This window comes from Pristiophorus japonicus, chromosome 8 (genome assembly GCF_044704955.1).
Source record: "Pristiophorus japonicus isolate sPriJap1 chromosome 8, sPriJap1.hap1, whole genome shotgun sequence".
In the NCBI taxonomy this organism is placed as follows: Eukaryota; Metazoa; Chordata; class Chondrichthyes; family Pristiophoridae; genus Pristiophorus; species Pristiophorus japonicus.
Window position 1 is genome coordinate 3,147,334 of NC_091984.1, and position 27,307 is coordinate 3,174,640.

General features: G+C 46.2%; 1 protein-coding gene across 4 annotated transcripts in view; it reads right to left on the reverse strand.

Moving 5' to 3' along the window:
* The window catches only part of msh4 (mutS homolog 4), a 133,179-nt gene that overhangs the window by 51,443 nt on the left and 54,429 nt on the right, over positions 1-27,307 (reverse strand). For all 4 annotated transcript variants that reach the window (XM_070886454.1, XM_070886453.1, XM_070886455.1 and 1 more), the window contains 7 exons: positions 21,145-21,260; positions 18,435-18,608; positions 14,510-14,682; positions 10,539-10,606; positions 10,145-10,219; positions 4,666-4,730; positions 3,206-3,375 (listed from right to left, as the gene is read on the reverse strand). In XM_070886454.1, the coding sequence (XP_070742555.1) occupies positions 3,206-3,375; positions 4,666-4,730; positions 10,145-10,219; positions 10,539-10,606; positions 14,510-14,682; positions 18,435-18,608; positions 21,145-21,260 (841 nt within the window). The remainder of the gene's footprint in view (positions 1-3,205; positions 3,376-4,665; positions 4,731-10,144; positions 10,220-10,538; positions 10,607-14,509; positions 14,683-18,434; positions 18,609-21,144; positions 21,261-27,307) is intronic.

Consider the following 27,307-nt stretch of genomic DNA (forward strand, 5'->3'; position numbering starts at 1 on the left):
CACCCCACCAGCCTCCACGTTCAACGGATCACCCTCCGCCATTTCCGCCACCTTCCAGCGTGATCCCACCACCAATCACATCTTCCCCTCCCCTCCCCTCTCAGCGTTCCGAAGGGACTGCTCCCTCCCCGACACCCTGGTCCATTCCGCAGTCACCCCCAGCACCCCGTCCCCTTCCCACGGCACCTTTCCGTGCAAGCGCAGGAGATGGATGCAACACCTGCCCTTTTACCTCCTCTTTTCCCATTGTTCAGGGCCCCAAACATTCCTTCCAGATGAAACAGCAATTTACTTCTTCTTTTTGAAATTTAGTATACTGTATTCACTGCTCACGATGTGGTCTCCTCTACATTGGGGAGACCAAACACAGATTGGGTGACCGCTTTGTGGAGCACCTCCGTTCAGTCCGTAAGCGTGATCCCGAGCTTCTGGTCACCTGCCACTTTAATTCTACACTCCACTCCCACTCTGACCTCTCCGTCCTCGGCCTCTTACACTGTTCCAATGAAGCTCAACGCAAGCTCAAAGAACAACACTTCACCTTTTGATTAGGCACTTTACAGCCTTTTGGACTCAATATCGAGTTCAACAATTTCAGATCATAACTTCTGCCCCTATTTTTTACACATGGCAGTAGTTGATGATTTTGCCATTCCCATTTACATCTCATCTAGACCCATCTTTTGTTTCTTAACGTGTCCCATTACCATCTTTGCTCTTTCCCCCCCCCCCCTCCCCGCTTTCCCTGCTTAAAAATCTGTTGCACCTCTAACTTTTTCCAGTTCTGACGAAGAGCCATTGCCTGAAACATTAACTCTGTTTCTCTCTCCACAGATGCCGCCTGACCCGCTGAGCATTTCCAGCATTTTCTGTTTTTATTTCAGATTTCCAGCATCTGCAGTATTTTGCTTTTGTATGATTTGAACTGTGTGCTTTGCACCGAACCGGCATTTTTTAAAACCCGAAGTGGAGAGAATGTGGAACTGGCTGCCACATGGGGGAAGAGAGATAGAAAGAAAGATAGAAAGAAAGAGAGAAAGAAAGAAAGAAAGATTGAAAGAGAGAAACATTGAAAGAGAGAAAGAAAAAGAGACAGAGAAAACACTTTACAGCCAATGAAGTACTTTTAAAGTGCAGCCACTACTGTAATGCTGGAAATGAAGCAGCCAGTATGCACACAGCAAGCTCATTCATATCAAGAGCACTGAGATAATAACCAAATCATTGTTTTTTTTTAGTGATCTTGGGGCGATTAGCATAGTTGCATATAAGGGGAAGCAAGATAAATACGTGAGAGAGAAAGGAATAGAAGGATATTCTGTTAGGGTGAGATGAAATAAAGTGGGAGGAGGCTGGTGTGGAGCATAAACACCGCCAATGTCCTGTTTCTGTGCTGGAATTCTTTGCCATTTATTTCGACCTCATCTGACCTTAACATTGCACTCAAGGGAGTTTCACAAAACAAGCATGGACATATTCAAAACCCTGGCATTTACTCAAGTACTAATGATTACCCTGGAAATGTGTTGACTTTCCATTTGAAAAGTGCTAACAAGCCCCCACGGGGATTTGTGAAGCATCTTTTCTGGCGCGTCACAATTCTCAGGTCTCTGTTAGCCATTATCTAATGGAACATCTTTGTTCATAAGACCAGAATGCTTGTGTTTGGGGACTAAAGCTGCAGTTCCCCACAACTACATCATGGCATACAGATTAGACCCAAAGACTGTCTTTTTCTAAACCTCAATCCCATTTTAATAGTAAGCAGTTTTATACTATTTTCATATACTCCTCTTCAAAACCTCTCCAGGATATACACCACAGCCTGGCTGTGAGGATGGGGCTAAAGATCGTTCAGTTCTCCAATACCATTCTGTAACGGCCATGAAGTGTATATGAGTAGTGCAGATTAATCATTTGATTTTCAGCATGTTGTCGTTTCCCAAATTTGTGCACAACTTTCCCACAACTCCATATTTAAATCTCTCCAATCAGGTTTCCACACCTGCCATCGCACTGAAACGGCCCTCATCAAAGTCATAAACGGTATCCGATGTGACTGTGGCCGTGGTGAACTACCTTCCTCATCCTTCTTTGGCTCGGTGTCAATTTTTGTCTGATAACGCTCCTGGGAAGTGCTTCGGGACATTTTCCTACGTTATAGGCACTAAATAAATGCAAGTTATTGTTGTCATATAGCACCTGTCACGATCTCAAGATGTTCCAAAGCACTTCACAGCCAATGAGTGGTACTTTGCTACCACTGAGCCAAGGCAGACACAAAGAGCATGTTATACTGGGGTTGAGTTTCTACTTCTTTACACTGGTTATATCAGCGCAATCCAGGCGGAATCGGCCAAACCAACGCAAAAGGTCAGGGAATTTTAAATGTGAGTGAGCTACGCCCAAAACCATTTACATTCCTGTTTTCCGCGCTCTTTTCCGCTGCTTCATGATTCAACTCGCCCAGATCAAGCCCCGCCCACAGAACTGACCCCGTCTCTGGGTGGACACTGCGAGATTCTGCCGATTGCGCTGGTTCGGGAAGGCCCTTCAAATCGCGCTCATTGTCTGGCACTAGTCGACACTTTTATAAAGTTTACTCAGAACAAAAACAATTTAATTTACGAAGAAACTATTAAACGGCTCAGTATAGGTTTTTTAAAGTCATTTTCAGTGAATTTACTAAAGCAAAGTACTGCGGATGCTGGAAATCTGAAATAAAAACAGAAAATGCTGAAAATACTCAGCAGCTCAGGCAGCATCTGTGGAGAGAGAAACTGAGTTAACTTTTCAGGTCAATGACTCTTTGTCAGAACTGATGCTTTCATCAGATGTTTCAGTGATTTTAAAATCAGGTCACTCACGGGTGGAGGACTGGACACACTTAATAAAAATCCTTATTTTTGGTGATAAACTCATTTTCAGATGTGTTAATAATAAAACTGCACCGGGTTACCGCCTTAAATAAATCAACGAATACTTTTTAATGGAAAGGGGGAAAAAAAACAAAAAGTTTTATTGCACTGCCCGATTGCGTGGTTCAAGGAAAATTTAACGATTGTGATTATGCAAGTGGTTTTTAGCGATAACTTGAACTGTAATCTAACTAGTGCAATTGTGAAGCAGAAACTCTGCATCCACTTTAACAAGGCAAAGTTGCATATGAAATGTTTCATCTTCATTTACAATATGGAAACGGTACCTGCTACATCATCTACAATCTCTGCATATGTGCGCCGAGCAATGTCAAGGAACTCATTGATATTTGGTCTGACAGCATAGCATTTCTGCGTCCTCATGTTCAGACAGCCTTTAATGTACCTGGTATCATCATTGATGACAGTTTTGATTTTTTCCAGAATGAGGTTAAATCTATAATTTTCAGTGCAAAATCAAATGCAATTAATTATTCAAAAATAAGAAACATTAAACAAAGCAAGCTGCACAATTAAAACAACTCATCCCTCAATAAACTTGGGATGAAATATGCTATGCATAAAAGTTATGGTGAACCTTTATAAATCACTGGTTCGGCCCCAGCTGTAGTATTGTGTCCAAGTCTGGGCACCGCACTTTAGGAAGGATGTCAAGGCCTTAGTGAGGGTGCAGAGGGGATTTACCAGAATGGTACCAGGGATGAGGGACTTCAGTTACATTGAGAGACAGGAGAAGCTGGGTTTGTTCTCCTTCGAGCAGAGAAAGTTAAAGTGAGATTAAATAGAGGCATTCAAAATTATGAAGGGTTTTGACAGAGTAAATAAGGTGGCAGGAGGGTCGGTAACCAAAGGACACAGATTGAAGGTAATTGGCAAAAGAAACAGAGAGAAGTTGAGGAGAATTATTTTACGCAGCGAGTTGTTGTGATTGGGAACGCGCTGCCTGAAAGGGCGGTGGGAGCAGATTCAATAGTAACTTTCAAAAGGGAATTGGATACATACTTGAAGGGGAAAGATGTGCCGGGCTGAGGGGAAAGAGCAGGCAGGTGGGTCTATTTCGATAGCACTGTACTGTAAGATTCTATGAGGGTAATTTTAACACCGAGGGTGGGTGGGGGAGGGGGTTAAAAAATGTTTAAAATGGGACCAAAACCTGTCTCCAACCAAGCCATTTCCGGTTTTAATGGAGGCGAGTCAGGGGGTCAGGCGATCAATCCGCTCCCAGGGGGCTGGTCGGTCAGTAAAACAATTTAAGGAGGCCGTGAGCCTCCATTTTATTCATGTTTTATTTTCATCTGCAGGCTGTATTTCCCGGGCCTCGGGAAACCTGGCAGGTGAAAGGCCAGATCCATGAGGCAAGTGCCTTTATTGTCTTGCTTGGGGTCCAGGAGGAGCAGGAGAGCTTCCCCCCTCTGCCCCGGCCCAACAAGCTTATGGTGATTGGCCGCGACCCCTGGCTGGCTGTCAGACTTAAAACAGGTCCTGTGGGGAAACCTTTACTTCTGGCTTCCCCGCCCGCAATTCTTCCGCCGACCCTGCTCTCACCCCGGCTCCGAGTTCTTATCGGCCTCAGTGACTCTGTGGTATCTGGTTCAGTCAGAGGCACTAACTAAACCCAACATGTTCGTGTAGCTTTTATAGAATGATGTGTGATTGAAATAAGGTAAATCGCGGCTACACGGGCAAAGTACCAAGTCTCGCTGTGTTTGATGTACTCTTAGGCTACCTGCTATCGTCAAGTGAACTGCAATAAGCCTTTAGTAACGGTGTCTTGCAGCTTTTCAAAGTGCCCTGCAGAAGAAAAGCAACGGTGGAGAATACGTTCCAACACTTCTCGGGAAATTATTCTTCTGCATTCTTTAAAATAAACGTTAAGCGATTTCAATGAAGAGCAACTTTTCCCTCGGTGACAACACCTGCTGTGGCCCTGCTCTGTCGTTACCCACTTCCCAAGCTAAATGCTGTTCTCTATTGGGGCCAGATTTTCGAGAAGTTTGCGACCGAGTTTTCTCCGCGATTTGACCCTCTGCGGCAAAACCCGGTCGCAAAGCCCGGGCGGGATCCTCGGCAGCGCTTCCACGTACCGCCGGGCAGAGGTGTGCCGACGTGCAACGGTGCCGATTGCGTTACCGTGGTACTTTCGGCTCTCTGCCGACCCGTACGTTCGCGCCCAGAATACCGACAGGTTCAAACCTCTCGGTGCAGCCCTGCCAGCAGCGGTAAGTATGAAAACCTGCGAGAAAGGTAAGTTAAAGTTTTTATTTTTAAATTCTTTTCAGCGATTTGCTAGCTAAGGGTTTTGTGAATGTTTTTGGAATGTTTTTTGCAATTTTATTTTTTATTTTTTTCCCCCTCCACTCTCTCGCAGCGCACCCGGCCCCAGACTAAATTTGGCGAAACTCGCATTTTTGCGCCGCCAATCCTCATGCAACGCCCCTCCCTTTACCGATGCGCATTGGCACAGACGTAAAAATGTTAGCACAGCGAAAACAGTAAGTTTCATGTAGCGCTACCGTTTTCGCCCAAAAAACCCAAAAAACGAAAATCCGGCCCAATATTGTGTTTTGAGGTACATGGGATTTCCTCTCCCCCCCCCCCCCCTCCCCCACCCACTCTCACTGTCTCTGCCCATTGTTTAAATGTTTAAAGGTATTCGACACGGTAGATATGGAGAAAATATTTCCTCTGGTGGAGGAGTCAAGAACAAGGGGGCTGTCGGGATTTGAAAAAAAGCTAGCTGCAGCAGCACCAACAGAGAAATAAAGAGAAATAAAACGTAATCAAAGTAATGCGTCACAACAAAGGAGGGAAGTGACTGGTTCTTCCACGTTGATTCAATCACAGGACTGAGAATGAATTATTAAGCCAGCTAAAGACTGATTTAACTTTTTTTCAATTACTGATTTTCTGATTTTAACTTCATTTATTATTCTATATATTATTTAATTTTGTTTTAATATAATTAATCTTGATTGTACTAATTATACTATTTATAATGTAAATTGAATTTCTTTTTTTGAACTTTTTTGTCTGTGTCTATTTACGGACATATTTTGGCTGCCACTTCGGACCCGAGCCATTGACTTCTTTTTACACTTCTGCTTTTTCTCTCTTTCCCTCCCTGGTCAGTCTCTAATGTCATTATGCCGCCTCTCATCTCTCCTCTCTCGTATACTCTGTCCTCCAAAATCCCTGCGCCAACCCTTCATTACTCTACAACCTTCCTAATCTCCTGCCACCGTCCCAGGCTCAACAAGCCTGCAGCTTCCCTCTGTGCCTCTCTGGGCATTCTCCGAAGGGCCCATTGTGGCACCCGCCGCTGCCTCCCTACAAGCAGCAACCTCAGCTGTCCCATCCGACTCTCCCACCGACCTTGTCACCCAGCTTGCCCGGGGAGGGCTAACCTTGCAAATCTCCTTCCCGTCCAACTCATCCCTCCAAGCACTGACTCTGTGGATGCTGGCAGTGGATCAGCCATCACGGATCCTCTGAGAACCCCCTTGCAGAACGTCCATTCACTTGCAAACAAGGCACTTGCCATCCATGACCTTATCGTGGATGACTGCATCGATATCATGGCACTGACAGAAACTTGACTGAGGGATAATGACTCATTACCTTTAATCGAAGGCTCCCCTCCCGACTATACCTTCCACCACTTGCCCCACCCACACCACCGTGACGGCGGTATAGCTCTCATCACCAAATCATACCTTGTTCTGTCCCCCTACTCCTCCAGCACTTTCTCATCTTTTGAACACCTTGCCTTATTCCACCCCTCTCACCTCTCATTCAAGATTCTCGTTCTCTACCGCCCACCCAAGTATGATAAAAACTTTTATCACGGCTATATCCTCACTGCTTTCCGCCCTCAGCCTCTGCACCAAGCGACTTCTCAACCTCGGTGACTTCAACCTCCAACTCAATTCATTCTCTTCTTTCTCCTCTGAGTTCACTACCCTCCTATCCTCCCTTAATCTTTCCCTCCATGAAAATTCCTCAACCCATATTCACGGCCACCCCCTTGACCTTGCAATCTCTTATGGCCTTGTTATTCCAACCATGTCAATTAAAGATAAAGCTATCTTTGACCATTTCCTTATATCGTTCTCGACCCACATCCTCGTTCCCCAATCCAAACCTACTTCCTTCTGCATTCGCCCCTGGAATAAACTCTCTCCAAACTCTCTTACAACTGCACTTATCAACTCAAAACTGTCCAACCTTTGGCCCTCTTTTAACAATGACATTTCTGCAGCCACCGATCTGCTCATCCACACCCTCACATGATGCCATGTCCCTATTAAAAAGATTACTCTCTCCCACGCTGGCCATTTCCCCTGGTATAGCCCTCATCTTCGCTCCCTCAAGTCAAAAGGACGCAGACGTGAACGGATGTGGCAGACAACAGGTTTAGCCGTTCACCGCCAGATCTGGCTCGAACACATAAAACATTATCGGTTCCTACTCTTGACTGCAAAAACTGCTCACTATTCTAGGATCATTCAGGAATACAAAAATAACCCATGGCTACTATTCTCTACTGCTAATCCTCTCCTTAAACCCCTTTCCCCTATCTCCAGCACACTCACCTCCAACAACAAATGTGAGGAGCTCATGGACTTCTTTGTCTCAAAGATTGAAATCATCTGATCGGCTGCCTCTGCGAGTTCCCATCCTTCCCCTCGCCCACCGGGCTACACTTCATCTGAGGCTCCCACCTGCCCCAGCCCTAAACTCACATCTTTCTCTAGTTTCTCTTTGATCTCCCCTCTTGATCTCTCCAAGCTCATCTTGTCCATGAGACCCACACCCTGCTCCCTTGATCCTATTCCCACTAAACTGCTGACCACCCAACTTCCTTTCCTGTCTCCCATGTTAGCCGACATTGTTAACGGTTCTCTCTCTTCAGGTACTGTCCCCCTCTCCTTCAAATCTGCCATCATCACCCCTCTACTCAAAAAAACAACCCACGACCCCACTTTGCTTGCTAGCTATCGCCCCATCTCAAACCTCCCTTTCCTCTCCAAAGTCCTTGAACGTGTTGTCGCCTCACAAATCCGTGACCATCTTTCCCGGCACTCAATGTTTGAATCCCTCCAATCCGATTTCCGCCCCTGCCACAGTACAGAAGCGGCTTTCGTCAAAGTTACAAATGGCATCCTGTGTGACTGTGACAAAGGTGAACTATCCCTCCTCGTCCTTCTCAACCTGTCTGCAGCCTTTGACACAGTTGACCACTCCAACCTCCTCCAACGCCTCTCCACCATCATCCAGCTGGGTGGGACAGCACTCACCTGATTTCATTCTTATCTATCTAATCATAGCCAGAAAATCTCCTGCAATAGCTTCTCTTTCCACTCCCACATCATTGCCTCTGGTGTCCCTCAAGAATCTATCCTTGGCCCCCTCCAATTTCTCATCTATATGCTGCCCCTTGGGGATTATCATCCGAAAACACAGTCAGTTTCCACATGTACACTAATGACACCCAGCTCTACCTCTCCACCACTTCTCTCGACCCCTGCTTGGTATCTAAATTGTCAGAATACTTGTCTGACATCCAGTACTGGATGAGCAGAAACTTTCTCCAATTAAATATTGGGAAGACCGAAGCCATAAACTGCGTTCCCTAACCACTGACTCCATCCCTCGATTTCAAAATTCTCATCCTTGTTTACAAATCACTCCATGGCCTTGCCCCTCCCTATCTCTGTAATATTTTTCAGCCTCACAGCCCCACAAGATGTCTACGCTCCTCAAATTCTGCCCTCTTAAACATCCCTCATTATAACTGCTCAACCACCGGTGGCCGTGCCTTCAGCTGTTTGGGCCCTAAGCTCTGGAACTCCCTCCCTAAACCTCTCCGTCTCTCTACCTGCCTTTCCTCCTTTAAGACGCTCCTTAAAGTTTTTGGTTATTTGCCTTAATTTCTTCTTTTGTGGCTTGGTGTCAAATTTATCTGTTTTTGTCTTGTTAACACTGCTATGAAGCACCTTGGGATGTTTTACTATGTTAAAGGTGCTATATAAATAAAAGTTATTATTATTTAAAACACTTCATTAGCTGTAAAGTGATTAGGGCCATCCTGAGATTGTGAATGGCGTTATATAAATGCAAGTCTTTCTTCCTTTTGATAAGGGCTAGTTTAGGGCAAGCGTGGAGAAATATTTTGTGGCAACAGAGGATAATGGATTATCAGGAAAGGCGGCTGAGGATCGGGACACTTGACTCGTCGCTATAATAGGAAGATGCTAGGGTTGGCATTTTGGAAGGACTATATCTGATGTAAGGAAGCATTTACATTTTACAAAGCAGCTTGGAGCAAACATGGGTTTAATAAGTTTGAGTGATACTGATGCTGGAGTGAGTTTCGGATGTTGCAAGGATTGTGCGAGATGCTGATAAGAGGACCATTCGATCACAGCACGCTATAGATCAAGGGAAGTAAGGTGGGTGAGATTACGATCTCTACACAACCCAAAGGAGAGTTTATATATCAAATGGGGTTTGCATGCAAAGTCAATCACTCCATGGCTTCCCGATCTCTGTAATCTGCTTCACCTCCGAGATCTCTGCACTCCTCCAATTCTGGCCTCTTGAGCATTCCTGATTTTAATCGCTCCACTATTGGCGGCCCTGCTTTCAACTGCCTGGGCCCTAAGGTCTGGAATTCCCTCCCTAAACCTCTCAGCTCGCTACCTCTCTCTCCTCCTTTAAGACGCTCCTTAAAACCAACCGCTTTGTCAAAGATTCTGGTCAACAGCCCTAATATCTCCTTGTGTGGCTCAGTGTCAAATTTTGTTTGATAATCGCTCCTCTGAAGCGCCTTGGGATGTTTTACTATGTTAAAGGTGCTATATAAATGCCAGTTGTTGTTGTTGTTTTTACAAGAGAGACGCGATAGTGGAGCCACAGAACCTTGACCATAGAGTGAACAAACACCACGACAGAAAGGAAGACAGGATAGAAACAGGGGGAACAAGGGACCCCGAGGTTGAGGATCATAGGAAGAACACCAGGAAGAGGCAAGTGGTAATATCGTTTTGCTTAGTTCTCTGTACTATTGCGATAGTGATTGTATTAACTACTTATTCCATATCAACAAAGTCATCGCTCTGCCAATACGGAGTCTCCCTCGGCAGCTTTCAGTAGCGATTGTTTAAATTGCCCTGTTTCACATGCGCACTTATTATATACCATACCTGAAGTGGTTCCACCAACTCTAACGTATGTTTCAGGTAAATTAAGTTTGTGATCTTGGATTCAGCTGCCTGTACCTGTTAAATAAGCACAAGAAGTTCTGTAATTGCCATCACTTAGAGACAATTACAATTAACTAAGAATATCTCATTTAAATGAGCACAAAATTCTAATCAAATATGCCGATGAGATTTTTCTACCTTAAAACCAACTTTTAAGAAAAAGCAAGAATTTATGCTCCAGCACTGTAGAGGGCAGCACGTCAAGGCTCCATATTAGACAGTTAATATTAAAAACCTTCAAGGTCTGTATGCATGACAATCTTTACTGAAACTATGCGCATTTAGAAAAAAAAATCTCTCAAATAGTTTAGGGAAAATAATAGAGAAAACGCACGGTGTCTTGCTTTGGAATCTGCACCAGCACAGACAGGAGCTGGTCCGTGTCCAAGAACCGAGAAATTACTGCAGAAAAAAACACAAGGATACAGTTTATATATAATGATGGCAGTATATTCAACAATGCATTATTAGAACATAATCACAATGTCAAAAGTGCTGTAAAGCTTGCAAATTAATGTCGGGAGTGCATGGGTATCAATATAAACTACTGCAATCCCAAAGGAGAAAGGCACTGTCTGTAAAAGAGGATATTTTGCCTGGAACTTAAAATCCTCATCCTCGTGTTCAATCCCTCCGTGGCCTCACTGCTCCCTACCTCTGTAACCTCTCCCAGCCCCACAACCCTCCGAGATCTGTGCACTCATCCAACTCTGGCCTCTTGTCCATCCCCGACATCCTTCGCCCCACCAGCGATGGCCATGCCTTCAGCCCCCTTGGTCCTAAGTTCTGGAATTCCCCCCCGAAACCCCTCCGTCTCTCTCTCTCTCTCTCCTCCTTCAAGATGCTTCTTAAAACCTACCTCTTTGATCAAGCTTTTGACCACCTGTCCTAATGCCTCCTTTTGTGACCCGGTGGCAAATTACGTTTAAACTCCCGTGAAGCGGCTCGGGCTTTTAAAAAACTGATATAAAAGGCACTATATAAATGCAAGTTGTTGTTGTCAGCATCAAGCACTTGCTGGTCAGGTATAGCACAGCTAGATGCAGACTATAGTCATCATCATCATAGGCAGTCCCTCGGAATCGACGAAAACTTGCTTCTGCTCTTAAAATAAGTCCTTAAGTGGCTGAACAATCCAATTCGAGAGCCACATTCCCTGTCACAGGTGGGACAGATAGTCGTTGAGGGAAGGGGTGGGTGGGACTGGTTTGCTGCACGCTCTTTCCGCTGCTGCGCTTGGTTTCTGCATGCTCTCGGTGACGAGACTCGAGATGCTCAGCGCCCTCCCGGATGCACTTCCTCCACTTAGGGTGGTCTTTGATCAGAGACTCCCAGGTGTCGGTGGGGATGTTGCACTTTTTCAGGGAGGATTTGAGGGTGTCCCTGTAACGTTTCCTCTGCCCACCCTTTGGCTCGTTTGCCGTGAAGGAGTTCCGAGTAGAGCGCTTGCTTTGGGAGTCTCGTGCCGTGCATGCAAACGATGTGGCCTGCCCAGCGGAGCTGGTCCAGTGTGGTCAGTGCTTCGATGCTGGGGATGTTGGCCTGGTCGAGGACGCTAACGTCCTCCCAGGGGATTTGCAGGATCTTGCGGAGACATCGTTGGTGGTATTTCTCCAGCGGCTTGAGGTGTCTACTGTACATGGTCCATGTCTCTGAGCCATACAGGAGGACGGGTATTACTCCAGCCCTGCAGACATGCCATCAATGCCCCTGAAGTCCAGCCTCAGGTGAGTGAAGTATATTTACCCCCTCCCCACCATCACCCGCCTCCATTTCCCATACCTGTGATCCTGTGCCCTCCACTGCGATTGCCAATTACAGCCAGTTTTCTGCTGTGGACTCGTTCTGTGAAAAACTGGCTCGAGAAAGCAACAAGTTCATTTCATTGTAGGGCTCTTACTGCCAGGGAACAAGAGGAGACTTTCAGTCCCTCCACATGGGGCTGGATTGGAGCCAAGGTACCCACAGTGAGATGCCACTATCTAACCCACTCCACCCCCACAGCATCCAGGAAAGCACATAGAAAATGTATCACTGTCGCAGGTCTGTGCCAAGATCCTGACTGCTTCATTCTGCTTGTTATTTTATGGGAAAAACAGGGTGTGCTGAAATAATAACAGTGGTCACTTTCAGATAATCTAACTTTAGCAACTGAACATGTTGAGAATGATTAACTTCTGTATTTCTATTACTGTGGGGACAGCACTGCGATTAAGGTATCTATCAGCCATGGCTCAGTTGGTAGCACTCTCGTCTTAGGTGTCAGTAGGTTGTGGGTTTAAGTTCCACTCCAAAAACTAAATCTAGGCTGACACTCCCAGTGAAGGATTGGGGGAGCGCTCCGCTGCACTGTCGGAGGTGCCGTCTTTCGGATGAGACGTTAAACCGAGGCCCCGTCTGCCATCTCAGGTGGACGTAAAAGATCCTATGGCACTATTTTGAAGAAAAGCAGGGGAGTTATTCCCGGTGTTCTGGGCCAATATTTATCCCTCAATCTACATCACTAAAACAGATTATCTGGTCATTATCACATTGCTGTTTGTGGGAGCTTGCTGTGCGCAAATTGGTGCAACGTTTTCTACATTACAACAATGACTACATTTCAAAAATGTCCTGAGGTCGTGAAAGGCGCTATATAAATGCAAGTTCTTTCTTTTAATGTGTGTGTTCATGGAGTTTTTAATAGATGGTCTGCTGTCTTCAATCCAATCGATTCTGAGGCCAATACAGCCCCGCTAACTCCAGGAGAATGCAACGAGAATCGGCACCATAGGTTCATAAAACTAAGATGAAAAGTCCAATAGACTTTTATAACCAGGGACCATAAATAGGATAGTTACTAATAAATCCAATAAGGAGATCACAAGAAACCTCTTTCGGAACCTAGGAACAGGAGGAGGCCATTCAGCCACGCGAGCCTGTTCTGCCATTCAATGAGATTATGGCTGATCTGTATTCCAACTCCATCCACCCACCTTGGCTCCATATTCTTGTCTACCAAAAATCTATCAATCTCAGATTTAAAATTATTAATTGAGCTAGCATCGACTGCATTTTTGTGGTTGAGAGTTCCACCCTTACATAGGATTATATAGCATATACAGCACAAACATAGAAACATAGAAAATAGGTGCAGGAGTAGGCCATTCGGCCCTTCGAGCCTGCACCACCATTCAATATGATCATGGCTGATCATGCAACTTCAGTACCCCATTCCTGCTTTCTCTCCATACCCCTTCATCCCTTTAGCCGTAAGGGCCACATCTAACTACCTCTTGAATGTATCCAATGAACTGGCATCAACAACTTTCTGTGGTAGGGAATTACACATTCACAATTCTCTGAGTGAAGAAGTTTCTCCTCATCTCAGTCCTAAATGGCTTACCCCTTATCCTTAGACTGTGACGCCTGGTTCTGGACTTCCCCAACATCGGGAACATTCTTCCTGCATCTAACCTGTCCAATCCCGTCAGAATTTTATATGTTTCTATGAGATCCCCTCTCATTCTTCTAAACTCCAGTGAATACAGGCCCAGTCGATCCAATCTCTCCTCATATGTCAGTCCTGCCATCCCGGGAATCAGTGGTGAACCTTCGCTGCACTCCCTCAATAGCAAGAATGTCCTTCCTCAGATTAGGAGACCAAAACTGAACACAATATTCCAGGTGTGATCTCACCATGGCCCTGTACAACTGCAGTAAGACCTCCCTGCTCCTATACTCAAATCCCCTCGCTATGACATTGGCCTTCTTCACCACCTGCTGTACCTGCATGCCAACTTTCAATGACTGATGTACCATGACACCCAGGTCTCGTTGCACCTCCCCTTTTTTAATCTGCCGCCATTCAGATAATATTCTGCCCTCATGTTTTTGCCACTAAAGTGGACTACCTCACATTATCCACATAATACTGCATCTGCCTTGCATTTGCCCACTCACCTAACTGGTCCAAGTCACCCCGCAGCCTCTTAGCATCCTCCTCACAGCTCACACCATCACCCAACTTACTGTCATCTGCAAACTTGGAGAAACAGGCCATTCGGCCCAAGCAGTCCATGCCAGAGCGCTAAGGATCGGGCGGCAGCCAAAGATTGAGCCGGTGTCGCAACCAGAGACGTTGCACACCGGCTCGCCACTTCCGGGCGCTAATGCTCTGCGCCCCCTCCAAACCAGCACCGGATTTCCCGGCCTGGCGATGGAAGCTGGCCACCCTGCTTACCGCCGCCATTGCCGCCTCTCTGGGCCGACTGAAGACCAAAGATCCAGCCCCTGATCTTCCCAGAAGACAACAAGCGGACTGACCTGACTGAAGGCTGAAGAAGAGATCCTCGTCCTCCAGTAATTCTTGGACGCAGTCCAATCTCGTTGTAATGGTCTCCACGTCGACCAGGGGCTCCAAGATATTCGAGCGAAGCCTGCGACTCCCTCCAGCCGTTTTTGTGTAATTCAGGACCCCGTATAACGTGTGATTATTTCTGCAAAAAAAAAACACAAACAAAACCTTTTACTTTGGAAAGAAACAAGTCACGACTCAATGAGGCAAATGTTGGGAACAGGAGGTGGCCATTCAGCCCCTCGATTCTGTGATTTTACCCCTGGGTTTTTGCCTGCAGTAGTCTACTGGTGATTAGTCTTTAATCCCTGGAAACTCCAGGGCACTCCTGGAGGGTTGGCAACCCTACTGAGGGGAGAGGAAGGTAGGGTTAAAGTTTCGTCAGAACCAAAAGGTCTTACAGATGAACAGCTAATAAAGAGGAACAGAGGGTCATGCAGAAAACAAAAAAAGGAGACGTGTGCGATGCGGTGGGAGACAGGAGACTATTAGATGACGGAAGTGATGACGGTGCAAGACAGAAGGAGGCAATGATGAGAGAAATTCGAGAAAGATGTATGCCAGACCCAGAGGAGGTGTCAACGGTTACAGAAGAATATCAGGGGAAGGTAAGCATGGAAAATGTGGAAAAACGGAGATGGTTCCTGTGGCCCAGGAATACGTAGGAACAGGAGGAGGCCATTCAGCCCCTCGAGCCTGCTCCGCCATTCAATTAGATCATGGGCTGATCTGTATCGTAACTCGTTTTACTTGTCTAACAATAATCTATCAATCTCAGTTTTAACATTTTCAATTGACCCCCAGCCTCAACAGCTTTTTCGGGGAGACAGTTGTAAGATTTCCACTGCCCTTTGTGTGAAGAAGTGCTTCCTGACATCATCCCTGAACGGCCTGGCTCTAATTTTAAGGTGATGCCCCCTTGTTCTGGGCTCCCCCATCAAAAGGAATACTTTCTCCCTATCTACCCTATCAATTCCTTTAACCGAGGGTCTAGTGAGAAGGAGGAACTGAAGGATATCCTTATTAGGCGGGAAATTGTGTTGGGGAAATTGATGGGATTGAAGGCCGATAAATCCATGGGGCCTGATTGTCTGCATCCCAGAGTACTTAAGGAGGTAGCCCTAGAAATAGTGGATGCACTGGTGATCATTTTCCAACAGTCTATCGACTCTGGATCAGTTCCTATGGACTGGAGGGTAGCTAATATAACACCACTTTTTAAAAAAGGAGGGAGAGAGAAAACGGGTAATTATAGACCGGTTAGCCTGACATCAGTAGTGGGGAAAATGTTGGAATCAATTACTAAGGATGAAATAGCATCGTTTTTGGAAAGCAGTGACAGGATCGGTCCAAGTCAGCATGGATTTGTGAAAGGGAAATCATGCTTGACAAATCTTCTGGAATTTTTTGAGGATGTAACGAGCAGAGTGGACAAGGGAGAACCAGTGGATGTGATGTATTTGGACTTTCAAAAGGCCTTTGACAAGGTTCCACATAAGAGATTGGTGTGCAAAATCAAAGCACATGGTATTGGGGGTAATATACTGGCGTGGATAGAGAATTGGTTGGCAGACAGGAAGCAGAGAGTCGGGATAATCGGGTTGGGAGGCAGTGACTAGTGGAGTGCCGCAGGGCTCAGTGCTAAGACCCCAGCTCTTTACAATATACATTAATGATTTGGATGAAGGAATTGAGTGTAATATCTCCAAGTTTGCAGATGACACTAAACTGGGTGGCGGTGTGAGCTGTGAGGAGGATGCTAAGAGGCTGCAGGGTGATTTGGACAGGTTAGATGAGTGGGCAAATGCATGGCAGATGCAGTATAATGTGGATAAATGTGAGGTTATCCACTTTGGTGTCAAAAACACAAAAGCAGAATATTATCTGAATGGTGACAGATTAGGAAAAGGGGAAATGCAACGAGACCTGGGTGTCATGGTTCATCAGTCATTGAAAGTTGGCATGCAGGTACAGCAGGCGGTGAAGAAGGCAAATGGCATGTTGGCCTTCATAGCTAGGGGATTTGAGTACAGGAGCAGGGAGGTCTTACTGCAATTGTACAGGGCCTTGGTGAGGCCTCACCTGGAATATTGTGTTCAGTTTTGGTCTCCTAATCTGTGAAAGGACGTTCTTGCTATTGAGGGAGTGCAGCAAAGGTTCACCAGACTGATTCCAGGGATGGCTGGACTGACATATGAGGAGAGACTGGATCAACTGGGCCTTTATTCACTGGAGTTTAGAAGGATGAGAGGGGATCTCATAGAAACGTATAAGATGCTGACGGTACGGGACAGGTTGGATGCGGGAAGAATGTTTCTGATGTTGGGGAAGTCCAGAACCAGGGGTCACAGTCTTAGGATAAGGGGTAAGCCATTTAGGACTGAGATGAGGAGAAACTTCTTCACTCAGAGAGTTGTTAACCTGTGGAATTCCCTGCCGCAGCGAGTCGTTGATGCGAGTTCATTGGATATATTCAAGAGGGAGTTAGATATGGCCCTTACAGCTAAAGGGATCAAGGGGTATGGAGAGAAAGCAGGAAAGGGGTACTGAGGTGAATGATCAGTTATGATCTTATTGAATGGTGGAAGGGCCGAATGGCCTACTCCTGCACTTATTTTCTACGTTTCTATGTTGTACTCCAGCTGCCTTGAGATAGAGGCCAACATTCCATTAGCTTCTTAAATTATGTTTTGTACCTGTCCACTATCTTTTAGTCATTTCTGTACTTGGACTCCTAAATCTCACTGCTCATTCACAGTTCCTATTTTTGAGCGATTTAGAAAATACCTGTACTAGGTTCAAAGTGAACGACCTCACACGTCCATGAAGAGTAAATAAGGAGAAACTGTTTCCAGTGGCAAGAGGGTGGGTAACCCGAGAACACAGATTTAAGATAGTTATCAAAAGAGCCAGAGGGGGAGATGAGGAGAAATCTTTTTACGCAGCGATTTGTTGTGATCTGGAATGCCTGAAAAGGCGGTGGGAGCAGATTCAATAGTAACTTTCAAAAGGGAGTTGGATAAATACTTGAAGGGGAAGCAATTTTACGAGGCTATGGGCAAAGAGCAGGCGAGTGGAACTAATTGGATAGCCCTTTCAAAGAGCCGACACAGCAACGATGAGCTGAGTGGCTTCCTTCTGTGCTGTGAGATTCCATGGGCTAGACTTTCCCAAGAGCCCCTCAATGCCCAATTGCCCGCCCAGAAAAACTGCTAATGTTTTGCAACTAACGCTGGTGAGAATTTCCATAATTAAGGTAAAAATAATCACCCGGTAAGAAAATGGATCTTGCACCAGTATTCTCGGCAGTTCTTAAAATGTTTTAAAATTTACTCCGAGGCTACGGTTGGGCCGAGGGAGGGGGGAAAACTTTTAAAAAATGTTCACAAAAAAAAGTTAAAAAACATTCCCAAGAAGGTTTCACAGTTAATTGCCGTTTCACAATTTAAAAAAATAAAGAACCTTTAACTTACCTTTCTTTGCAGAGTACCCACCTACCACCCTGTTTAAGCAGCTTTCACAGGGCAGTTCCCTCGGCGATCTGGACGGGCTTCCGTTGAGGCCAAACTTACGCCCTGGCGATTTTCTCGTCAGTGTACGTCGGCGGTTCACTCCCAGCGGGCGCTTCGAGATGTGGGCGGTACCATTCAAACAGTAAGGGGGAAACTTTCGCTGGCCGGTTTCTCGCCCAAAAACAGCTGTACTGCCGAGAAAACCGCCAAAAATGAAGGCCAAAGTCCGAAAGTCTCCCTCCATCGATTCTATGAATTTGGACTGGCAGAAGTGCAAACAAATTCATCTTTATTCCATCTAACTTCCACCTGATAAAAATGGGCAGCTATTTCACCGATGCCTGGAAGATCCCTCCCTCAGATAACTGGCTTGGCTGTGTACCTGGGATCCCTGTTATTAATGATCAGTTCGAGCTGCTGAGCTGAGGCAGAGTCGATCATTGCTGTCTGTTCGCTCCCTTTGAAGATGACCTTAAGGGACTTTGGAGCGTAAACCGTATTCTGGATGAATTCGACATACTTCAGCAAGGCTGCAGCTGCTGCCAAACAGTAGTACCTGAAAAAGTAACGGTAAAACAAGTCATCACCTGGGGCATGCCTCAAAAACTTTCCTGTTTTCTTTTCACCCCTGCCACTCGGTCAGTTACAATGATCCCAAGTTACATAGAATTTTCAGCTCAAAAACAGGCCATTCGGCCCAACCAGACCATACCAGTGTTAATGCTCCACTCGAGTCTCCTCCCATTCTTACTCATCTAACTCTATCAGCATAACCCGCTTTCCCTTCTCCCCCATATGCTTATCTAGCTCCCACTTAAATACGTCGATACTATTCGCCTCAACACTCCCTGTGGCAGCGAGTTCCACATTCTCACCCCTCTCTGGGTAAAGAAGTTTCTCCTGAATTCCCCATTGGATTTCTTGGTGACTATGTTATATTGATGGCCTCTCGTTATGCTCTTCCCCACAAGTTGAAACACTCTCTCTGTATCCACTCTATCAAAACCTTTCATCATTTTAAAGACCTCTATTAGGTCACCCCTCAGCCTACTCTTTTCAGGAGAAAAAGCAACCCAGCCTGTTCATCCTTTCCTGATAGCTACAACCTCGCAGTTCTGGTATCATCCTTGTAAATCTTTATTACACCCTCTCCAGTGGCTCTATATCCTTTTTTATAATATGGTGACCAGAACTGTACACAGTACTCTAAGTGTGGTCTAACCAAGGTTCCATACAGGTTTAGCATAACTTCTCTACTTTTCATAACTTCTACACTTTTCAATTCTATCTCTGCACAAGTGCAAGGTGCACAGGGACTTCATTGTCTCCAAGATGGAGACCCTCCGTTCAGCTGCCTCTGCCACCTTCCTTGCTTCCCCTAGCCCACCAGGCCAAACTTCCACGAGGTTCTCCCCTGCCCTAGCCCTGAACTCGCATCTATCTCCACTTTCACTCCAATCTCCCCTCATAAACTCTCCGCACTCATCTTGTCCATGAGAACCAATTCCTGCTCACTTGATCCTATTCCCACTAAACTGCTGATCACCCAACTTCCTTTCCTGGCTCCCACATTAGCTGATATTGTTAATGGTTCTCTCTCCTCAGGTACTGTCCCTCTCTCCCTCAAAACTACTGTCATCACCCCTCCCCTCAAAAAGCCAACCTTTGACCCCGCTGTCCTTGCCCAATCTCCAACCTCCCATTCCTCTCTAAAATCCTTCAACGTATTGTTGCCTCCCAAATCCGTGCCCATCTTTCCCGCAACTCCATGTTTCCGCCCCTGCCACAGTACCGAAACGGATCCATTCAAAGTCACAAACGATGTCACCTCTCCTTCATTTTAATTTGCAGGGCAATGGATCTTACCGGCAGCGCTGCTGGACCTGGGAAAATGGAGGACTCTGTGGGAGCCGCCACCAGCTGGCGAAAGCAGCGGCTGCAACTCTTTTCGCTATCACCGGTAATGGGAGGAGTAAAGTCGCTGAATTCTGAGCCCTTATTTTCCCAGTAATATGTGACTTCCTTAGTTTTCTTACCAAAATGTAATACCTCACATTTATCCCTCTGGAAATAAACACAATTATCTATGTTGGAATTGATTTGGCAATTAACGTAGTAAGAACTGCTGATTGGCGGAAGCAGCGCATTGGCGTGAGCACTGCGTTGGCTAGGGCCAGGAGAGATAAGCAAGAGCTCGCGCTCCTGATCGTTGCCCAGCCACCCCTGTGGAAATGTGTGTACATCGGGTGAGGATAGGGTCAGGCTTTGCTGTGATGTGCATGCGACGGTCACTGTTAATGATGGACACTTTGGTGAGGTGCCAAGTGCTGCCAGCGCCCATGGTACCATAACTGCAGTGGAAAGCCAATGTCTTCAGGACAGGAGGGCAGTCAATCAGCAAAGAAACTTGTATACAGACAGAACTCTCAACTCTGAGTCAGAAGGTTGTGAGTTCAAGTCCTATTACAGTAACTTGAGCACAAAATCTAGGCTAACACTCCTAGTGCAGTACTGAGGGAGTGCTGCACTGTCGGAGGGGCAGTACTGAGGGAGCGCTGCACTGTCCAAGGGACAGTACTGAGGGAGTGCTGCACTGTTGAGGGGCAGTACCGAGGGAGTGCTGCACTGTCGGAGGGGCAGTATTGAAGGAGTGCTGCACTATCGGAGGTGCCAGCTTTTGGATGAAGTTAAACTGACACCTCGTCTGCCCTCTCAGGTGGGTGTAAAAAATTCCACGACCACTATTTTGAAGAAAAGCAGGGGAGGTGTCCCCGGTGTCCTGGGCCGATATTCATCCCTCAATCAACATCACTAAAACTGATTATCCGGCCATTATCTCATTGCTGTTTGTGGGATCTTGGTGTGTGCAAATTGGCTGCTACCTTTCTTTGCATTACAACAGTGACTGCACTTCGAGAAAAGTACTTCATTGGCTGTAAAATGCTTTGGGGGCAGCCTGAGGTAGTGGAATGCGCTATAGAAATGCAAGTTCTTTCTTTTCTTTAAAAGTATCTGTTAATAATAGTTTGCCGTAAAACAGTTAACGTTGAATGTCAGGCCAACTAACTTTAATTCTAAACTTAATTCCGTACTTCAGCTGAATCTCCATGAGCACAGTGCTGAACTCGGGCGTGCAAAGTTGCTCAATGTATTCCAAGCCCTTTGTTTCATTAAAGTACTTCCTCTGAACAGTACTGAGAGCTACACTCTGTGAGAAAGAGAAAGAAAACATTCAAGAGCTGGAAATTTTGCAACCCCACACATTGGCTTTCCTACAATGTTTCCACCAAACTTAGCATAACAAGTACGCTCACTGTTTCCAAGCAAACATATTGACTCATTATCAGTGGTGTAATCAATTGCAGACCAACCTCAAACACTGAACTCTCCAGTGATTTAACTCCATCACTTTTTATTTTGTTCAGTTTCTTCAATATAAACTGTATATATATCCCATTCATCATAAAGCATCAGATGACTAGCCTTCCTCTTGGGGCCCCCTCAGAGCACCCAACAGGTGCAGTATATGTAAGTAACCTCCTCCAGCCCTCCGAGATCTCTGCACTCCCGCAATTCTATCCTCTTGCGCAACCCCAATTTTCATCGCTCCACCATTGGCGGCCGTGCCTTCAGCTGCCTGGGCCCTAAGCTCTGGAATTCTCTCCCTAAACCTTTCTTCACCTTTGAGATACTTGTTAAAACCTATTTCTGTGACCAAGCTATCCTTATATCTCTTTATGTGGTTCGGGATGAAATTTTGTCTGATAACGATCCTGCGAAGCGCCTTGGAACGTTTTTACTAAAGGTACTGTATAAATACACGTTGTTTTTGTTTTTGTAAGGGAGAGGTTCCCTGGTCCGAGCCCTTTGCATGACCCAGGCACATTTCCAGCACTGGCCCACCCTCTGGCAGGGCCTTGCGTCCCAGGGATGGGCTCGGATACGCTCCTGGCTCCCATTATTAGGCCTCCTGGATACTGCTAGAGATCAGCAGCTGACACCCCCTCGTCCATAGATCACTTGGACGAAATAGGAGCAGGAGTAGGCCCCTCCAGCCCGCTCCGCCATTCAGTAAGATCATCTGATCTTCTATCTCAACTCCACTTTTCTGCCCTAAACCTTTGATTCCCCTCGAGTCCAAAAATCTATTAATCTCTGTCTTGAATATACTCATCAACTGAACATCCACAGCTCTCTGGGATAGAGAATTCCAAAGATTCACAACTCAGTGAATGAAGACAGTTCTCCTTATCTCAGTCCTAAATGGCCGACCCCTTATACTGAGACAATGACCCCGAGTTCCAGACTTTGCAGGCAGATGGAACAGCCTTTCAGTACCTACCCTGACAAGCTCTCTAAGAATTTTACACGTTTCAATGAGATCACCTCTCATTCCTCTAAACTCCAGAGATTATAGAAGAGGGTTAAAAATAACTGCATCAATCCTCTTTCTTTGGGCTTCTCCTTAGTTCCCCACAGACCCTTTGGTCCACTCAGAGTCCAGGCACCAGCTCCACTGCCAGATTTCTTTGGGTGCCCTCTGTTTGGGCACTCAATGGGCAGGTGCTGAGCAAAGTACATTATGATGTCCGCTAATGTCAAACCATCTTTCTGAACTGGGACTGGTTGAAATATTTTAAGTTTTTTAAACAGCTTTCTATAAGGTACATAAAAACACAGCATGTGAAAGGAATGCACAGGCTTTCAACATTTTCTGTAAACAGCAATGACAAGTAATCACACAGTTCAAGAAACAATGACCAAAAAATCTTGACAAATTTGTAATTCCAGACAAACTATTACCGCCCAGTATCAATCCACGAAGCTGAAATCAGCCCAGACTGCCTAAAGAACACCTAGACAAGATGATCAAATTTTGCTTATGCAAAAGACAACGGAAATCTGCACCTTTTACAGGCCATAGCTATGGGTATTACACAGCATTTATACTGAGGACTACCCTTTCCCAATAGAGCTACGATAAAAAAAGGAAAAACACAGTAATATAGGGCTCAATTTTACCCAGTGATTTGCGCCATTTTTTTGGAGTGGGCAGTTTTTTTTGGCGTATTGAATTAAATTGTTGGTGTATTTTTTTTTCAAACTTTCCCCCCTGCGATCTGTGCTGGCGTAACGGACTTAGTTACGATTTTTCTAGACCAGTTTTTTTTCACCTCATGTCTGCGCCGGTTTTTTTCAATTATTCGCAATTTGGCCAACATTTTTCTCCATTATGTTGGCATATCTGGCCACTTCCAAAAAACCTAGTGAGTTAAGAAACCAGCGCACATTCACAAATCTGTGCTGAAAAGACGCCATTGTTTTTAAATCAAAGATTTTGGAGGGAGTCAAGAACACTGTCAAAATCAATAATACAGTTCTACCTGTCAATGTAGCAGTGTAAATTTGTTGGATTTGACAAGTTTTCTCATTTCTTTTACTCACTGACCGCCACCACCTTGAAGAAGGCTTGGAGGGTTGTAGGTTTGGCAGGCAGAATCGGCCTCGTGTCCGGACACAGCGCTCGGGGTTCGGCTACAAAACAAGGCGTGGGGGTCGGGGGGGGGGAAGAGAGAGGTCACAAGACTCGGGAGGGCAAGGAGAGAGGAGAGGTCACAAGACCTTTATGTGTAGTCTATCCATTCAGACCTTGGGGAAAGAGAGAACTGCGAACCTGTGCTGCCTGCTTTCCTGCTGTTTTGAGCTTCTTTGAAAGTTTAACTTTAAGTATGGGGGCAATACTGACAATGCCATACCTTGTGCGAGCCTTCTGCATCATGGTGCTACGTAGGAGACAATTGATTAGAGCTCATCGCATCAGGCACATCAGAGCCCGTAGGGTGCTGGGCAGGAGGCCTTACCCACCTCGGGTATATCGAGACAGGCCTTCGTACCTGCACCTGAGTGATGCAGACTGTGTCAGAAGGCTGTGTTTCCGCAAAGAAGTTGTCCATGAGATCTGTGAGTTGGTGAAACCAGACCTGCAGCCGAGAAGCGTCAGGAGGACTGCTTTGTCAGTTGAAGTGAAGGTCACAGCTGCACTTTCATTCTATGCTTCCAGATCATTTCAAGCTACAACTGGGGATGTGTGCGCCATCTCTCAGCATGCAATACATGCCTCCATTCGCCAGGTCACGGCTGCACTGTATGCGCAGAGGAATGACTTCATCAAGTTCCCAATGACCGCCCAAGCAATCCATGACAGGGCTGTGGGCTTCTCAAGGATTGCTGGCTTTCCAAAGGTACAGGGCTACATTGATTGCACCGACATCGCCTTGCGAGCACCTGTGGAGGATTCCGAAATGTACAGGAATAGAAAAGGTTTCCACTCCATTAATGTGCAGCTCGTGTGTGACGACATGCATCGCATCATGTCAGTTGATGCAAGATACTCTGGCAGCACCCATGATGCCTTCATCCTACACGACAGCATTATATCTACCATGTTTGAGCAGCAGCCAGAAGGGCAGAACTGGCTACTGGGAGACAAAGGGTACGGCCTCGCCATCTGGCTCATGACGCCCTTACGTGTAACCCGAACGGAAGCTGACCGTCATTATAACATGTCGCACATTGCGACACACAACATCTTTGAGAGGATCATTGGCATATTGAAACAGCGTTTCCGATGCCTGGACCATTCTGGAGGCTACTTGCTGTACTCCCCTGAGATCAGTTCACTGTTGTGTGCTGCATGCTGCATAATTTAGCCATCATGAGGCAGCAGCAGCTGGTAGGAGAAGACCCACCTGAGGTGAGAGTGGCTGATGATAATGATGTGGAAGATGCAGGTGACGAGCAAGAGGAGGAGGAGGATGACGAGGATGAAGAAACCATGCAAGTGCCTGAGGCCAGAGCACGATGGCGGAGGAGGGTGAGCCATTGTTCTCCTTTAACGATTGCTCGAGCCTTGCACCAGCAGCTCATCCATGAACACTTTACTGATGCCTGAGGGCTCAGCGAGAACAATTCCACATGGGCATGTTTATTGTTTGGAGCTGTTCCATAATGTTGTGCTGTGTTAATGGAACATGATTCAGTTTTAATGTAAAATATATTTTATTCAAAAGTTTACAATGTACTTAACTTAAATAAAATTATTCTTGTATCAAACTTTACTTTACTTTAATATCACTCAAAATCACTTAAAAACTTTAAGATCACTTATAAACTTGTAAATTTACATAACTTACAAAACACTTTTAATTTGAGAACAGTTACAACAGTAACAATAATAATAATGACAGCAGCAAAGGAAGGCTGCACCTATCTCTCATCCCCCTTAGTGTCAGACCGCCCGCTGCGCTAGGTCTTGGACTGTCCTCCACCCCTGTCCGCAGGCGGTGGTACAGTCTTTCTGGGCTTGGTACCAAGCTTATTCCTTCTAACATCTTGGGTAATGCGCACTGCTTGATGGGGGGGGTGGCAGAGGCAGGTGGTAATGTGGAAGACCCGGCTTTGGGCTCTTCAGTGGCTGGTGTGGGGATTGCAGTGGGAGTGGCAGTTGATTCTGTCAATGGGTGCGGGGTCTGGGTGTGTTCCCTTATTGCAGCAGCTAACTCTGACATTCCCTCCCTCATGCGCCCTGAAAGTGCCACGGCAGACTGCAACAATCCCTCCCTAATGGCCAGTACTGCCTCTGATATTCCCTCACTCAATGCCAGTGTCATGGTTTGTACTACCTCTGACGTTCCCTCCCTCATGGCCACTATTCCCTCACTGATGGTCCCGGCGAGTGTTGTTACTTCTCCCAACAGTCCCGCTACCTCATCACTCATCCCACTGATGGTGTCCAAGAGTGATCGGGTAAGGTCAATGCTCTCTCTCCGCACTCAATGACATCATCTGAACCACATCTGTTACATCCTGCATCTCAAGAAAACGTGGTCGAGCTCTCCTTCTCCTCCTCACCCTGGGTGTGGCTCGCTGCATCCCACTGGGACCCGCAGCCTGGGACAGTGAGGCCCTGGGTGTGCCTCGCTGCACCCCAGTACTGGGACCTGCAAACTCAGAAGATGTTCCACCATCACTCAAACCACTGGTCACGGAAGGGGTTGGCACCTCCACGATCGGCACCTCCTCCAAAGTCAGTACAACAGTGGGAGCTTCATTCAGCTCCATCCCCTCCCCCTCACCCCCATGTTAGTCTGGAGGGTTGGATTGCAAGATGTTCACCTTTTCAGGCTCATCCTCGTCTGAATCTTCTTCTGTATTGTCAGGGTTGGCCTCAAGTTCTGCAAAAGATAACAGAACAGTCAAATGGTTGGCAGCAGAGGAGGGGGCAGGGTGGGTGGCATGAGTAGGCTCACACATCGCAGACAAGGCAGCAGGCTGATTTGAAGGACCATGACGAATTTGCAGAACTTACCCTCTCCCTCGAGTGTGGGCCCAGCTTGTGCAGTACTGATTGCTTTTTTCCAGGCAGGACCCATCAAAGCAGTGACCCTCTCTTCCAAAAGTGTCAGTGGGTGCAGATTTGCTCGGCCTCCTCCTGTTCGAGTTCTTTCCCTTTTACTATGTGCCACCTTCCTCTGCAAAGATGAAAATGCAACTTTTTAGAGAGGGCGTCTTTCTGGGTGGGACATATACAGCTGGTCATATTTACAATTGCATTGAATAAATGAAAATATTACTTACACTAACTACTTGCTTCCAGATCTCATGGTGTTCACCATTACACAGTAATCTTCTGCAACTTGGTTCCAGCGTTTCTTCATTTCTTTGGGTGGAACTTTTATGTGACTTCTACTGGTGTCCAGCTCCTGCCATCGGTTCTCAATCACAGTAACTAGTGCCTCCACTTTTTCCTGTAAGAAATTCTTGGTCTTTGGTCCACGTTGCATCTTGTATTGCTCCAGCTGCGATTTTTCCAATGTTCTCACAAGGCACTCCTTCTCACACACATACACACAACTGGCTCTTTAAAAATGGCCGATTGCCAAATCTGAGCTGTATTGAGCATGCGCGTTCATTGGTATGACGTCAAAAACGTAAAAAATTTTTCCGCACATGTGCAGAAGATGCGGCTTCGTGTTTTGGCGCAGACAGCAGGCTCCACCCCCCGGGGCGACTGGACACGCTGCACAGCGCCAAATTCAAATTATACATCGGGGAAAGTTTGGCAAAATATTTCTGCCGCATTTCTGGCCTAGAAAACCCAGCGTAACTCTGGCAATACACCAGAAAACAGGCTTGGGGAAAATTGAGCCCTATGTTCCTTTATGCGACTACTCCTCCTCAGACAATGACTGATCA